At 36.0% G+C, this 17,542-nt stretch overlaps 1 protein-coding gene across 7 annotated transcripts in view; it reads right to left on the bottom strand.

Moving 5' to 3' along the window:
- The window catches only part of NTN4 (netrin 4), a 108,838-nt gene that overhangs the window by 29,280 nt on the left and 62,016 nt on the right, over positions 1 to 17,542 (bottom strand). For 4 of the 7 annotated variants that reach the window (XM_027594987.2, XM_027594983.2, XM_027594984.2 and 1 more), the window contains exons 4-5: positions 12,990 to 13,116; positions 10,855 to 11,043 (exon numbers count right to left, since the gene is read on the bottom strand). In XM_027594987.2, the coding sequence (XP_027450788.1) occupies positions 10,855 to 11,043; positions 12,990 to 13,116 (316 nt within the window). Of the gene's footprint in view, positions 1 to 1,741; positions 1,784 to 10,854; positions 11,044 to 12,989; positions 13,117 to 17,542 lie in introns of all 7 variants that reach the window. The other 3 variants (XM_027594986.2, XM_027594981.2, XM_027594982.2) reach the window with 1 other exon arrangement.

Raw genomic sequence — 17,542 nt, 5'->3', positions numbered from 1 at the left:
AGAAACAGAGCAAACAAACAAAAACACACACAACAGAAAAAAGCATAGAAACAACAACAGAAAATTGAAATGGTTCAACAGAACAGATTATCCTGAGTCTTCCCAGTGCAAGACTGTTCCCTACGTTTAATGCTTCACTCAGTCGAGTTTTATTACTTATTATTTGTGATAAAAGTTCTTTATTCTAACTCTGTAGGAGACATTCCCCACCCACAAATGCCTTTCACTGGCAGTGCAATTTTTTTTTCACATTAATCAATCTTTTTTCCTCACTTTCATCCAATTACATCTAATTACGACTCTTTGTTCTAGGGAAGTAAATTATGTTTTGCCACTCCCTATGTCCCCTTACACCTTTTGAGTGTGTGAAGAAAGTTGTGTTCTTCCTGAGCAGTTTCCTAGTTAAGTTGAGAATATTCAACCTCTTTCATATTTATTCATTAGTATCTCTCTTTTCTTGATTGTTCTGTAGGCCTACATGGAACACTCCTCAGTTGTCTCCATATTTCTTATACTAAGATTCCTTAAGGTAAATGTAGCTCTTTAGGTTCAAATTTTACATGGCTATTCATCGGTAAGCAGGGTCTTATTCAAAATCCAATACCATAAATTTCTTCAAAAGTCTAAGTTCCTTTAAAAATTATTTTTGGTTCTAATACATATGTCCAATTATTTCTGCATTTTAAAACTCATTTTGTTTTCGTCAACCAGGACACAGTGCAGAATCAAAAACACCACCTAACTCCTAAAGATTGCTCAATGAGATAGCTTATGTAAATTGCTTAGCACAGTGTATGGCCCATAGTAGCCATTTAATGAATACTACTTCTCTTCTTTATAGCCCATTTAAATTTTCCAGGCTTTCTGAGAGTTTTGACATATCATAATTATTTGTTTATTTATTGCTTGTTCTCGTCAAATGCAGAGTGGCATATTATTTACTTATTCAGTGAATTACACTTGCTGTTTTGGAGACATGTTAGAGAACTTCGTGACCTCTCCCACTTCTCTTCACAAATGTGACTGACTTTTATTATTCATCAGTTCATAAAATTTCTCCTTTTTGGGGAGGTGATTTTAATTTATGTCATGTGACTTTTTTAAAGGATAGTCCCAGTATGATTACTACATTGTGATATATGATTTTTTTCTATCCCTTTCACTTCTCAACTCTCTGGTTGTACATCCTGGATTTTTTAAAAGCTGAGATTAAAGTTTCCCAACTATTATTGCCAAGTGACTGGTTCTATTTAAAGTTTGCTTCTCAAAAACAGTTACTTCATATTGATTCTATGCTGAAATCATTGCTTTCAGCATAAAACAAGGTTGTCTATGTTGTTTATACAATGTAAAACGGATTCATGTGGCTTTGTTGAAACTATAATTTGAAAGAAAAGCCCACTAACCTGCTATAAGGAAGATACTTTAATGACCCTTGGGACACAATCCTTTCCTGATATGGACTGGAACATAGGTACATCAGTGAAAAGTGGAAAGCATTGTGGCTTTACCTAAATGTGTCATTGTGGTAAGGTACTCTGAATTTAATTAACTTCAAAATTTTACTTCTGGGACAATTTGAAGGGAAAGAATAACCATCCTAAAGGTAGAATGAAATTATTATTAAATAGAGGTACAAACAAGCAGAGAAACACAGAGATTCTTCTTGGGAGCATGATAACAAGGTGATATTTGAATAGACTGTGAAGGATGGAAAGAGAGTCTGCAGCAAGATAGTCACCCACTCTAGGCACTGTGTTTCCATCAGTTGAGCAGTTTTCACCTAAGATAGAAAGAAGAAAAGAAAAAAATAAAAGAGATAGATTTGGATGGATGATAGAGCTCTTTACAAAGATAGCCGGCTAGGCAGGGTAACGGTAACCAAGTAATAAAATGGTATCTTGGTAAACACTTCGTTTAGGTTTTGGGGCAGAAGGACCAAGTTTATTTTTATTCATTCTCTGCTGAAAGGCAATTGACTACATTTATTTTGGCCCACCAGGGAGGAAGGAAGGGCATGTCAGTTTTTCAAGAAGTTGTTTACTTTGACAGGGAATAAATCCTGGTTTCTTTTCCATTTGCTGATTTTTCTTTAAATATGGAGAGAAACTATGCAATAGTTAAAAATATGTCACAACATAAAAGTCAATAAACTTATTGTAAAGGAACTAACTGGCTGTTTCCTAAAAAAGAGAGCTAATTTTGTTCTATAAAGTGTTTCTTCAAACATCGTTTCAACCATGTGTTCTATTAAAGCCTGAGAAATTTTCTGTAGAGAAGTGTCATGGAATAGCTAGCTGTCAGTATTCCACACCCAATTTCCCATGCATCTAACATTTAAGATATTCTTTGGTGTCAAAACGGGGTTGGGGGGAAAATGGAGCTTCATGAAGACCTATAGTCAATGATTATTTAATCCAACACAATAACATACCTATAGTAGTTTAGTGCTATGTTCTGAAGTGTGTGAATGCAGAAGTAAAAATAAATTGTCAGTGTAATGGTAAGCTAATTTTATTATAAATTCCAGTCTCATTACACAATAATGCACTTTAAAATATGAGGCATTTATGGTAAATCAATTTATATACTACGAATGAGAGGGAGTTCTCTGAATGAAATTGCTAGGTATTTATTTTGAAACTGTTACATGAAAAACAGACATCTTAGAATTCTGCCAGAAATATTTTTCTTTTTGAGAAAAGCAGAGGTTCTAAGTTAGACATTCTTCAGTGGAAAAGATAAGTGACATGAAAGCTTATGAGCATTTATATCTATCATTGAGTCAGGAAAAATGTCTAGCCAGAGTTTTAGTAATCCTTTAGGATTTTCTGTCAGAGATATGGCTAAATCAGTGAGTAGATTAAGTTATAGATGATTATTAGTTCAAAATCTTTCATCCAAGGATGGAAGTGAGTAGAGCTCATACTAGAAACAATGGTATATATAATGGTTCTCAAATGCTGGCCAGGTGACCAAAAGGCTGAATCAGAATCACCAATGATGTTTTTTAGAAAAAAATACAGATTTCTGCCCTCAGTTTCTGTTGGAGATTCTGATTCAGAAGATCTAGGGAAGGACTCTGAGAATTCATATTTTCAGTAAGTGCTCCAAGTGATTCTGATCCATTGACAGGTTTGGGAACTAATGACTAGATTGGAGCAGTGCTTGAGATCAGAGAAAGAGTCAAGACTTCATTCAAAGGAGAAAAACCATTCCACTTGTGGTGTAGAGTCTGAGTCTATCTGAGTTCATGATTTGAAAAATGAGCTGATAGCTTGAAATTGGGGGGAATACTTAAACCATAGAAATTGGCCAATGCTACAAATCAGGGCATTTCCCCTCTCTAGAAAGCTAGCACACTACTTTCAGTGGGGTTATTCTCACATTTTTTTTTCAAAGATTTTATTTATCCATTTGAGACACACACACACACAGAGAGAGAGAGCATGAGCAGGGAGAGAGGCAGAGGGAGAGGGAGAAGCAGGCTCTCCGCCGAGCCAGGAGCCCGATGTGGGGCTCGATCCCAGGACCCCGGGATTATGACCTGAGCCAAAGGCAGACGCTCAACCATCTGAGCCACCCAGGTACCCCTATTCTCACATTTTTAATATGTCTGCCAAAGGAAAATCTACTTAGGTGATAGGATACAACTGGTACATAAGTGACATTCAAGATTTCAAGTAAGTTACTCTAAAAGAGACTGCTCTTCTAAAAGAGAAAGACAGTATTCCTCAAAGTATCTTAGTACACAGTCATAATTATATTTTCCCTTTTACTTCTGTACCTTAGCAACCAACCAGGTTGAGCCTCCATTCTCCTCTCAGCCCTGGATTCAGCTGGAAAGATTCACATTTTTCCCTTGTGTTTACAGACCTTAAATGCACTGTCCTTTACATTTTTTTTTTCTGAGTTGTAGAATAAATTTAGTTTCAATGATCTCTACTAGCTTTAAAACAACAAACATCTCTGGAATCCTCAGAAGTGCTTTCTTGGCTACAGAAATGTGTAGTTGATTGTTTGGGTCCCACAGTTGGTTCTGCTTAAGGCTGGAATAAAGAGGAAGGGAGAATAGAGTTGATTTAATTATTCACAGGAATAAATCTTTTGGCTAGTAGATTTGGTTTAGAGCTTTTTTTTATTCAGGTTTGATGAATTTATGACCATCAATTAAAAATGTATACATAAAGACAATAACATTTAGCAAAGTGCTTGTCAGGAGAGCGGGAGGGAATAAATAGCCTGGAACATGAATGGTGCCAATAAATCCTTGGTTTATTTGGCAAAGAGCTAACTGTGAACACAGTCCCAAGATTTATGTCACCAATACTTGAATGGAATAATGTGTCCAGGTAAGTATTATATTAAATGTATTCTATGAGGAAGAATAACATGAGTTCATTTCACTTTCTAGATCAATTCATTAAAGTCAACAAGGGCAATCATTAAGAAGTAGGACAAACACTGTGTTTGTACTTTTAGAGGATAAAATAAAAACAGCCCCCAAAGAAGTATCAAAGGCATCTCTTCAAGGCAAGTCTTCCCCTAATTGCTTTCACCCTACCCTACACTTTCTCTAAGACACTCACTAAGACACTCACTGTAGTGTCTCTGAGACACTACAGAGATACTCACTGTATCTCTTTCATTGCATTTTGCTCATACAGTGGGAATGATAATAGTACCAACATCAAAGAGCTTTTGTGAAAATTAAATGAGTTAATACACATACAGACTTTTGAAGAGTAAACAGAGACTAGTAGGCACTCAACAAATGTCAGCTATTATTTATTATATCATCATCATCACCACAGTGTATTGAAATAATCTGTTACTTACATTTCTCCCCATTTAGAATTAAAGAGCTTTTAGGGAAGACCTTTTCATCTTTATAGACCTAGTGGTTTACCACAGTGCCTGGCATAGAGGAGGTACTCAATTAGTGTTTCCTGAGCTAAACTGAGGCATAATTTATACTTCCAGTAAATTTTGTCTGGGCTGCTGCTTCAGGCTTTCAATGGTTCCAAACTCCTGAGAAGATATTAAGTAGGAAGTAAGGGAGAGATGTTTCCATAAATCATCCCTGGCAATCCAACAGACTAGACTGCTAGCTTTAGTTACCATTATGTTTGTGATTATTCCACTGATAGAAATGTAAGGTTTATTATTTCCTTGATATACAATTGTAGGCTCTAGCACTTAGAAATGAGGAACAAATATATAGAAGGAATCTTCTAGGATATGTCTTTCCAAGTGAAGTCATCATATAGATACGTCACTTTACAATAGCAGTATTTTCCAGTGTGTTCTGTAGAACACAGGTCCCACATGATACTCTGTAAGAAAAGCGTTCTTTGGTTAAATTTAAGAGATACCTCAAAGCTTTATATGAAGTGTAGAATGAACATTAGCATATTAAATGCTCTGAGAAATCCTGAAGAAAGAAATCTTTGATTGATTCACCATTTCTTAAATTTGAAGGTCATAGAAAAAATTTTCCTTATCTAATTCCTATTGACATCTCATGTAGTGTTCCATTGAATCAAACTTTGCAAAATGTTATACTATGGAAACATATTTATCCAGATACCCATTTTTTCTCAGTAAATGTCTATGTAATTCATTTTTATAAATTCTAAGTCCATATGCACACAAATAGAAATGCAAAGCTTGGTTAATCTGGATGCTCAGGGAATAGTGGGATGTTCCAGCCAACTTAACTGTAGAGTAAGTGCTAAGATGCATTTAACCTTTGTTGAAAAGCATTCTGGGGATGCTTGTCTGGCTCAGTTGGTAGAGCATGTGACTCTTGCTCTTGGGGTTGTGAATTTTAGCCCATGTTGGGTGTAGAGATTACTTAAAAATAAAATCTTTAAAAAAAAAAAAGAAAAGCATTCTGAAGCAATCTTAAACTTTAGTATGATACAGTCACCTGGGAATTTTGTTAAAGTGCATATTTGATTCAGTAGGTCTGGGATGGGATAAGAAGTTCTGCATTTTCTAATCAGCAACTGGATGATGCCAATGGGGCTGGTCTATGGACCACACACTGAGTAGCAGGTTACTTTTCTGCCTTGGTAAGCAAAGTAGAATAAATATAATAAAATTGTTATTTTGAATAACATTGTACATGTTGATATAAACACACACTGAGATAGTTTAAATTTTTTAATATCATATCATAATATTGACTTGTTTTCCTGATACTACCTTCCTCAGAAAAGAAAAGTGGGAACTAATGGGGAGAAAAGTCCTAGTTATAGCAATATTTCTAACAGCATCTAGCATGAAATCTGGTACACTGTAACATTAATGTTATGTACAGGGGCCCCCGGGTGGCTCAGTCAGTTAGGCATCTGACTCCTGACTTTGGCTTAGGTCATCGTCTCAGGGTCCTGGGATCAAGCCCCACATTGGGTTCCGCACTCAGCAGGGAGTCTGCTTGAGATCCTCCCCTTCTCCCTCTGTCCCTTCCCCTACTTGTGCACGTTCTTTCTCTCTCTCTTTCTCTCTCTCATAAATAAAGAAATCTTTATAAAGTAAAATGTTAGGTACATTAACTTATTGATCATAAACTTCATTATCAGAATTAATAATTCTGAAGGTGATACATGGACACATCCATTAAGGAGGTGGTCAATAATATGAAAATATTACTAAATAAAAATGAAAAAACTCTCCTAAACATATTGTCAATCCAATAATACCTTACAGAGTATGAATATAGGGGAAAGGATTAGATGTTCTAATAAATGTTGGGAGTTACCCCTGGCTCAGAAAAGGGAAGAGAAGAACAAAAAGAATAATATTCTGAAAGAAGGTACCAGTAAAGAAATCCATGCTAGGGAAGCTGATGCAGACAACTTGTCCCAAACATATGCTGGAATAGTCATAAAATGAATGGAGATGTGTCTTCCTCAGCTGTCTAATCAGTGGATCAGGGCGCTGTCCAGAGAAGGAAAGAAGGAAACACAGATCTTCCCCACTAATCCATCTACCTCCTACAAATTATGCTAAAAGGACTAAATTGGTATCAGTTATTTTCATAACCTCCTTACTTGGTGCATTAAATACCATGAAGGTATTTGTTTAGGAGTGATTAGCAGTTTGACTCATTAGTAGTAGTTTCTATCTTCAAGTCTTTCAGAATCCCATGACAACTTAAAGTGTTGAGGAACTAATTCAGAAAAAATTTGTTATAATTACCTTGTAATGTTTCCTTTTTTAAAAAAATACATTAATGTGGTCTTGATGGGAGTTTTCACTGAAATGGCTTTGATGCTTTTGGTCTTCTAATACTTAGATAATGCCTATAAATATCAACTTGGCAGGGCCCAGGAAAATTATGCTAACTGATATTTATTGGCTGATTATCAACTACTTGTGGGTAGTTCAGTCAGCTCCATGTCACTGACTGAGATGTCCAAGATGAGGACATCTCCAGCCAACCACCCATCTTTCCTACTACTCTCATTCCTTTACCTTTTCTTGCCCTCCCCCCTTCTTTCTTGCCTCTATGGGCATTCTGCATTTTTTTCAGTTCTCAGAATATGTCATGTTCTTTCTTCCTTCTGTTCCTTTTTGGCACTTTTTTTTTTTTTTCCTCCAGACGGAATACCCTTAGCCATGTTATGTTGATTCCTATTAAACTTCAGGTCTCAGGTCTTACATCAAAACTCAAAACACTCAACTCTTGTTAACTGCTCCTCCTATGAGCTCTCTTCCATACACTCTAACACAATACTGATCATACTTGTGTGATCTAACATACATGCACACACATATATACACTATTTGCCTACATAAATATATGTATACATACATATATACATTTACACACACACACACACACCTAAACATTGTGAAAAGACTGTGTCTCTCTTATGTGTTTGTTTTAGCTACAGTCTCACATTTTGCTTATTTTTTATAGAACTGGTAGTTTGGGGACCAAAACTTATAAATTCTTTTTTTGTACAAGTCTCTAGAATAGTTATATAAGTAGTGACCATTAACAAGGAGTCACCTTTTAACTAATCTTCTTTTTCATATTCTTTTTATAAAATTCTGAAGTGGTGAGCTCTCTAGGATATCAACAGCTAGAGCTGTTAACCTTTTTATATTTTGTAAGAATATGAACCATAGCTTGAACATAGCACAGTAACAAAAAGAAAACAAAACAAAAATTTAAAAAGGTATTTATCTTGGCTCCAAGTCTGCCAATAAATCTTTTCTATTTCTGTTTTTAATGGTTTTTTGTTTTGTTCCCTGATGTATCCTAAACACTTGGCACATAACAGGCACTCGATATATATCCATTGGATGACTGAATGAACAAATATGTAAGTTAGATACATTGTACAACATACTGTTTCAAGTGAATGCTATTTAATTGTATCTTTGAAAATGTATTTTGAAAATGTTGCCTGTTTTCCTACAAGATAGTTACCTTATCTAAGTCACTTAATGATAAATTAACTTCCTTTCCTATTTTATCTGCTTGGTAGTACATTCTCGTTTTTAGACATTTCTACTAGTGGTCTGAAGAATGCAATACACATATCTATCTATCATCCATCCATCTATCTATCTATCTCTCTATCTATCTATCTATCTATCATCTATCTTTTTTTTAAAGTAATTTTTAAGTAATCTCTACACCCAACGTGGGACTTGAACTCACAACCTCGAGATCAGGAGTCGAATGCTCCACCAACTGAGACAGCCAGGCGCCCTCTTTTTTTTTTTAATCTTATTTCATTTTATTATTATTATTTTAGTAGGTTCCATGCCCAACTTGGGGCTTGAGCTCATGACCCTGAGATTAAGAGTTACATGTTTTACTGACTGAGCCAACCACATACCCCTCTATTTATTTAAATATATCCTGGAGAAAATGGTATTAGGACTGAATATATTGTGAATCTAAGCAATTTTATAAGCAGACCCTTCATTCAGCCCTTGGGGTTAAGAAGCCTTTAATTTATTCCCTAAGGCCCTGTGGATTTTAAAGAAGTAATTACCTTTGACATAGGTATTTTTGATCAATAAAGAGTAGAGACTCTGTAATATTATTTCCCACCTTCTATCATATACGATAATAATAGTTGTTTTAATACTAGTTTTCATTTCTTGAGGTAAGCTTACTATAATAGGCAATGTGCTAAACAGTTCACATACTTTATCTTTTTAAAAAAAAAGATTTTATTTATTTACTTGAGAGAGAAAGAGATAGCAAGAGAGTGCACAGCGGGGAGGGTGGGGTAGAGGGAGCGGGTGAAGCAGACTCCTCGCTGAGCAGGGAGCCTGATGACTCCGGGGGGGTAGGGGGCTTTATCCAGGACCCTGGGATCATGATCTGAGCCGAAGGCAGATGCTTAACTGACTGAGCCACCCAGGTGCCCCTCACATACTTTATCTTATATAGTTCTCATTACAACTCTACAGGGAGAAAAAATATCAAAGTCCAAGCAGCTTTAATAGCTGGCATAGGGTCACACAGTCATAAGGAGCAGGGAAAGCTTCTATTCTAGATCTTTTCAAAGATTATTAAAATGAAAGTCTGAGTACAGACAAGGAGCAAGAATAAAAAAGAATTCTCAGAGAAATATTAAGATGTAGATAGAAATTTTGAGCTCAATGTTGAAAGTGAGTGGGGCCACCTCTGTCTTCCACAATTTGAGAGAGAGCTTGTAACAAGCAAGCCCACTCAAATTTCATGTAGATATCACCTATCTGATGTTAAAAATATGTATTTTCCAAGAGCAACAGAATTTTTTCCTTTAAATTAAAAAAACAACAAGATTTTAAATGATTATTTCCCATTGTATTGCTCCCTTCCTGTCACTGTTTTTGAGCTAGAACATGGAGTCCTTGGTGGGGAAAGGAAGTGCATGTTCATCAATCTCCATTAACAATCTTGAGTGTTTTTTGTCATCTAATAATTTCTGAGTTGATAGATGTATAACTACTCACATAGTTAGATGAGATATTCATCCACATTGGACATCTACTGAAGCTCCAACTGTACCCTTTATGGTCACGTTTTAGATAATGTCTCATTAATTAAGCAGATCTTTTAAAATTCTACTCTTTTTTTCATATAAACCTCTTGGAACTATGCTAACAAAAAAGCAAAATCCATTCTATAAGAATTTAGTATTTTGGGGGAAGAGTAGGGGATTATTCTTATGTTCTAAATTAGTTTATGATACAGGGGTACATAAGGGCAGTGTCAGCTGAAGTGTATTCATAATGACACCAAAACCGTGGTTTTTCAGGTGTTCAAATTCACTGCAGAGATGAAAGCTGGAATGACCCAAGTACAGATAACCACTCTTTATTTCATCAGTTTGAGTCTGCTTATTGCCTACGTCCTACACATATATTTAGTCTTAAGATAATTTCACATACTTTTTTTTAAAGTAATCTCTACACCAAACGTGGGGCTTGAACTCACGACCCCAAGATCAAGAGTCACATGTTCTACCAACCACGGCAGCCAGCTGCCCCTTAAGATAATTTTAAACATATCTCTCTCTCCATCATCCTTTTTTTCTGTTTTATTTGTCTTCTTGTTTTCCCAAATGTGGTGCTACGGGAAACAATTTTACTTCATGCAGAGTGATAAAAGAGATTACTCTTATGAATATTGTACTCTTTTCACCCAACAAGTTAACAATCCATTCCTCTTATCAATGAAGAAATGAATGTGTGTGTGAGTGTACTGTCTGAGAATTTCATGACCTCTCTCCCATGGACCAGCGTATGAAGGATGGCAAGATTCATCTCTTTTGTACAAGTCAAGCTCCCCTCCCCCCCCCCCCCCCCCCCCCCAGTAATCACTAGTTCACTTACTTTTGCAAGCATCTGGAGCAGAGAAGGGTCTCCGGAGGTCCCGGTAGAAGCCTGGCTTACATCGTTGGCAATGCTGACCTTCTGTGTTGTGCTGACAGTCATTACAGACACCACCGCTGCGATTACCTGATGCCTCCCACACATTAATGTCAAAGTGACAGGCATCAGCATGCCCATTGCACTTGCAGGCTGAGGGGGGAAGAGGCATGGGAGGGAAAACAAATCATTTAAAACGACAGGTTCTCTAATATTCAGGCAGTTAAAAATGGGGTAAGCTGATTGCTAATTTTTTTTAATTCAAGTATAATTAACATACGTGTTAGTTTTTAATTTGATTTTTAGCTTTTTAAATAGTGCACATTTTCACAGTACAAGAATCAAAACAGCATATAAAAAGGCGGAGCCTTTTATTTAATTTAAAAAATTAAAAAATTCAAATTAAAAAAAATTAGGTTTTAAGATATGCCTGAAAATCAGCAAAGTGTAGATCTGTCTTCTTAGGCAGAGGTAGGACTGTTTCCTTAGCAACTGGGGTTGACACTTATTTTGGAAAGACTATTTGAGTGGCTACCCATTTTTTTCCCTCTTTGACAGTAATACTTCACCATTTCCATTCCTGCTGCGTCCCAAGGACCAGTATGTCATCACTAAGAGTCCCCTGACTGTGCTTAGAAAACTCTACATTGTCAGACGTTATATGAAAATGAAAATTCATATTGCAGATACAGGCCTGAATTCATGCTCTCTAATGAGCCTCGAAGGAATCTTGTAGTGGACAGGGGTTAGTAGCTTGGCAGGTAGATTGATTTGTCTCTCATGAAGCACTATTCCTCAGCTATTGATGTACTGGTGAGTACAAGACAGTCTCCTATAGAAGCCTAGGTTCTTTGTGTTTTTGTTTTTTGTTTTTTTGTAGAAGAGGTTTGCATTGTTTCTTTTGTAACAATTTCTCAAAGGCATTTATAAGATTATCAATAGCACCAAGGGACAAGTCTCTGTGTTCTATATGTATTTAGATACACAAGTTGGTGTCTGTGGAAAGAGCAGAATGGCACTCTAGGAATTTAGGAGAAATTCTTTAGATTCTCTTGATGAGTGATTTAGAATAAGAATCCAGACTTTTTCCTGGAGGTCAACTGTGTTTGTGCTATTGTTTTTTCATTGTTTCCTTGACATGTTATGATATTTTGACGAGATTCATAATCTTTAAAAAGCATAATATAAGATAATTTAAAATTTACGCTTAGAGGAAATCCTTTACATTTCCTAGAAACTAAAATAAATCAATTAGGATTCCAAATTATGTACGGGAGACTTCCCACAATGTTACTGACAGTGCTTGCCTTTAAATCCTTGTAAAACTGAAGTTTGTGAGTATAAACATTGTTATGGACATGTGTATTTCTCTGAACATTTTGAATTGCAAAGAAAAAAATGGTTTGTATTCCTGTATTTTTTACCCTCTTATCTAATCTCCAACCTCAAACCCGAAGTTAGCCCTAGTAATGCAGTCTCATTCTTGACTAACTGGCTTAATTTCAAATCTGATTTGTCATTTCAAGTACCATAAGTAAAAAGAAAGGCATTATGGTATTATGGAAAAAACATTTAATTTGGAGACTTGAAGAGCTGGGATCAAGTCCTATTATTTACTAACTTTGGCAAGTTACTTAATCTTACTGAGCCTCAATTTCCTGATCTCTAAAGTGGGATTAACACCACCTGCTTGCTTTATAGGGTTGTTTTGAGAACTGAATTTGAAATAGCTATTGTCATGATTATAATTCGATATCTCAGCTACAAGGGTAATTGTATGCCGTAATCGTCAGTTGCTCTTGTGTCTAGCCATGTTTTTATTATGTCAACTTCTCAAGAACAGTGCTTAGGTCCTGGTCCTGCAAAGTGTCCAAGAAAATGGGCAACACATTGTTGGCAAAATAGTCATATTGGCAACTTTGCAAGCAGTGATTGCTTCCAATGGTTGAGGTCATAGTGAGCAGTGATATGGGCTATATTTGTGTAGGTTACAGTGCCTGTCACCCACCACTTTATACTGTGTTTCTAGAGACAACACGGAGTCCACAGACAGTTGACTTTACAAAGAAGGCTTTTAGTCTTGTGGGCTTGGTACTCACTTCTGCACTCTTTAGGAGATCCTGTTTTGCCATCAGCTGCTTCCCAGGGGCGGTCGTTGTATAATGGTGCACAGTGTTGGCAGTGGGTACCTGCTGTGTTGTGCTTACACATACACTTTCCATGGACCTACAAACAAAAATAAGTAAGAGCTGTGAGGCACAAACAATGCTGGGAAGGAATATTCTTCCCACAATCTTATCTCATTGGTTGGCTGTATCCATGTGACATTCATTCACTTTCCTAAAGAAATCGTCAAGATGTGAGATCCTTTATTTAGTTTGTCCTGTGATTAATTCAGAGGATTACATAAAAGGGGCACCTGGATAGCTCAGTCAGTTAAGTGTCTGACTCTTGATCTCAGCTTGGGTCTTGATCTCAGGATTATGAGTTTAAACCCTGAGTTGGGCTCCACGCCCAGTGTGGAGCCTACTTTAAAAAAAAAAAAGAAGTTTAGGGCGCCTGGGTGGCTCAGTTGGTTAAGCGACTGCCTTCGGCTCAGGTCATGATCCTGGAGTCCCGGGATCGAGTCCCACATCGGGCTTCCTGCTCAGCAGGGAGTCTGCTTCTCCCTCTGACCCTCTTCCCTCTCATGCTCTCTCTCTCTCATTCTCTCTCAAATAAATAAATAAATAAATCTTTAAAAAAAAAAAAGAAGTTTACATAATATATTTTTCTTAACTGTCAGTTGTGTGACCCTAGTGAGTAATTCTGAGGTACTGGCTAGATATTTACTTAAATTTTTAACACCTTAAAAAATTTTAAATTCTTTATACAAAAGTACTACATTTTCACTGTAGAAAATTTGGAAATCAGTAAATATGATTATTTCATGTCATAATCAACATTTGAAGTTTATATTTCCAGTACTTTAAAAATACAATTATACACATACATACATATATATATTTTTTAAATATTTTATTTATTTATTTGACAGAGAGAGAGCGAGAGAGCACAAGCAGGGGGAGTGACAGAGAGAGAGGGAGAAACAGGCCCTCTGCTGAGCAGGGAGTCCCACATGGGGCTTGATCCCAGGAGCCTGGGATCATGACTTGGGCCAAAGACAGACACTTAACTGACTGAGTCACCCAGGTGCCCTGATATACAATTATATTTAAAACTTCTTTTTTCATGTAACAATATACTGATATCATCTTTCCATTTCATTAAATATTCTTGTATAGCATACTTTTTAATGGCTCCCTTGTATGTTGTACAATTTATTTGGCCAATCACCTGTTTTTGGTTATTTAGGTTTTTAAATATTTTTACATATTATACTTTAGTTCTATAACAAATATCCTTGTAACTATTTGTGTACATCTTTATTTAGAATGTGTTTTCCAGAAGTAAAACTGATCAAAAAAACGTGTATTTTTAAGACTTTGAATATATTTTGTCATAATGACCATAATGATTTTCTTTTAATCCCACAATTCAGAGTAGTCGAGTTTATTAAAATAGTGTTTCTCACAAGGAGGAATACGTCAGTAGAATTCTCTAGGATCTGAGAGTTTTATGTTGGATTTTAATATATTTTTTGAATCTTACCAACAGTTTCTAAAAATTAAGATCTTGATCATCTTGAATATTCCCTAATAACTAAGGATTGCCATTAATTCCAGTACCAACATGCACTTATTGACACATGACGTCGTGACTGTACAAATGAAAGCTTTGTAAAGTAGCTCAGAATGGGGTTTCCAAATTTGGATCTATGAGATGTTTTTTTGTTTTTTCTTTGAGAAACAGCATAACAGGTAAATTAACATGAAAGTAATAGATAATATCAACTAGTCAACAGATAATTAATGTATATCTACCAGGATAGGTAGTATGTTAGGCAATGTTTGGTACACAAAGCATTACAAAACAATTTCTGTGTTTAAGAATGGTATAATGTAGCTGGATAAAAAAGATTTACATAGAAAAAATTTACAGATAAACAAGACAATAAATACGGAAGAAAAGAAAAGGATGTTGGAATTTAAAAGATGCAGAAATTACCAGAGATTGGCAGTTGTGGAGGGCTTTAGGAAGGGGGTTGGGTTTTAAGCTAGTTCTTAAAAACGGGCAGTGTATCTGACAAGCAGAAGGAAAGAGACTTCCCAGGAAGAGGAAACAAAATGAACCAAGGTATGGTGTTAGGAGGCTAGGGAGAATCTGTGAACAAAGCTTATTTTAATACAGCCAGAATATTTTGACTGCAATGATAAAGGAACTACTAGAAATGACATGAACTTGGAGTGGCCGGAATCAGAAGGAATCAATCCCTAGAGTTCAACAAATCTGGAAATAGCTACACCAGTACATTGATGTACTACTCCTTGACCTCATTTAACACCAGAGTAAGTTGTGTTTTCTTGCCCAGGAGCCCCTTTCTCTTTCAATTCTCTTAGCACAAGTCTTTGGTTCCACTGGTAGAGGCACTCTGGATTATGCATTACCCAAGTCTGATATGACTACTATAGACGTTATGCTCACAAAATATTCAAGTGCAGGAATTATATAGGGCCCAGAGGACTGCAGCCTACTTGTGAATGATCCACGTGAGGCCTAAGTGTTATAATCTGGAAAGTTTCATAAATAATGATTTTGGTGGCCATCTTGCTAAATTTCATTTCTGCATATTGTAAGGTTTTTGTACTTAATGAAAATTAATTATAGCTGTCCCTTTAGTTCTTAGGGATTAATTAAAGTATAATTTTTTTTTAAAGATAAGATCGGCTCCTTAGAGTACAATGATGTTGCAAAAATTTTTGTTAATTTTCCTTATAGAAACTGAGCTGGTGTTACAGATTCAACTTACTGACTTTGGTCTTGGAATACCCAAGTGTGAGTTGAGTTACACTTGAATACACTTGAATACCCAAGTGTTGAGTGTTTTCTTGGGTTTCTCTTTGTGACTATCTCTCCTAGGAGCTGTTTATATGTAAAGTCCCACAGAGTTGTAAGATACATCTCCATTCACACATGCAGGTGAGTTCTAAAGACAAATGTGCACTTAAATTTGGATATCTGCAGGAATTTAATTTTTACTGCTCTATAAGAGTGTGGTCTTTTGGGGTGCTTGTGTGGCTCAGTCAGTTGAGCTTCTACCTTTGGCTCAGGTCATGATCCCAGTATGCTGGGATCAAGCCCCGTGTTGGGCTCCCTGCTCAGAGGGGAGCCTGCTTCTCCCTCTCCTCCCCGCTTGTGCTCTCTCTTGCTATCTCTGTCTCTCTCTCAAATAAATAAATAGAATCTTAAAAAAAAAAAAAGGAGAGTGGTCTTTTTATCCCAGCTCTTGGAAATCTGATTTTTCATATATTCTGGGAGAAATGCTCCAGTCTTACTGCTTTTATTAAATCTTTTAAACTCAACATTCCTTATCATGATGGAAAAATAGAAACTCTTTTTCAGATAACTTTGGCATGGGAAGATTCTCTAAAGGCTCTCAGTAAAAGCTGGATGCCGATTTCTAGCAAAATAGAGTCTTTGGAAAAAATGAATATGAAAAATCTCCCGAAGTTGAAGAATTTAGTAAAGTGAAGACACAGTTCTACCTGTGTGACACATTTCCACTGGCAGAAGTTGGTAGCATAATGAAAATTAGTGGGAAGAGTAGTTTTGTAATTGTCTAAATTCTATAACCTGTAAAAAAAAAAACAAAACCCACATACAGAACTCCTAGGATACAAATATTTGATGGAATTAGAGTCAGAATTCCTAGAATAAGCCACCCCTAATTCACCACTGCTGTTATGTGGAGTACTATCTGAGGGGGGCATTTTAGAAAATGTTAAGTCTAAAGTAAATATGGTAAAGACCAAGGTCCATAAATGCTATTTGTATAAAACTTCTTAGTCCTCAAGGCTGTGTCTTAAAGAACACATAGGATTTTCCTTAGGGACAAAGACAAAAGAAGATAAGAAATCCAAAGGAATATTCTGGGAAAAATCCATAAATAAAGAGGGCATGTGTTGGGGAGGTGGGCTCTAAATAGATCGTGGAACACATTAAATATCAGCTTAGGATGCTGGAATTTACCCTGTAGGTACTGAAGATCTGCTGAAGATCTTTGAGTAAGGAAATGATTAAAAGGTATATTAAATACACTTTCTTTTCTTCTTTCTAAAAAAACCTTCTTTCTACCTCATTCCTATCTTGTCTCTTGTGTTCTTTCTTCTACTTCCTCTTTTACTATTTCTTTACCATATATATATATGTTATATATATATATATACACACACACACACACACACACACACACACACACCAGCTTATGGTTGTTTCTTTTTTACCTCAGTTTATGGTTTCCAACAGCCAGTGGCACTCACATGTATTTTCTGATAATGCTCAAAAATTTAAAATGCTGTTAATTCTTATTTTATTGCCTTTTAGCATTCTTTCTCCTTTTAAACAACCTTTTATTGAATATAAAGATAGATGTTGTGAAGTATTGTTCGTTTTCTTTAGAGGAACTAAACTATCATTATAGGTCAATTTATCAGGTTTGGTCTTAGAATGCCCAAGGCCTATAAGTAATTTCACCCAGCTCCTAGGTTAGCCC

This window comes from Zalophus californianus, chromosome 9 (assembly GCF_009762305.2).
Source record: "Zalophus californianus isolate mZalCal1 chromosome 9, mZalCal1.pri.v2, whole genome shotgun sequence".
In the NCBI taxonomy this organism is placed as follows: domain Eukaryota; kingdom Metazoa; phylum Chordata; class Mammalia; order Carnivora; family Otariidae; genus Zalophus; species Zalophus californianus.
The sequence above is the reverse complement of the archived record's forward strand: the minus strand, read 5'-3'. Positions and strand labels throughout refer to the sequence as shown.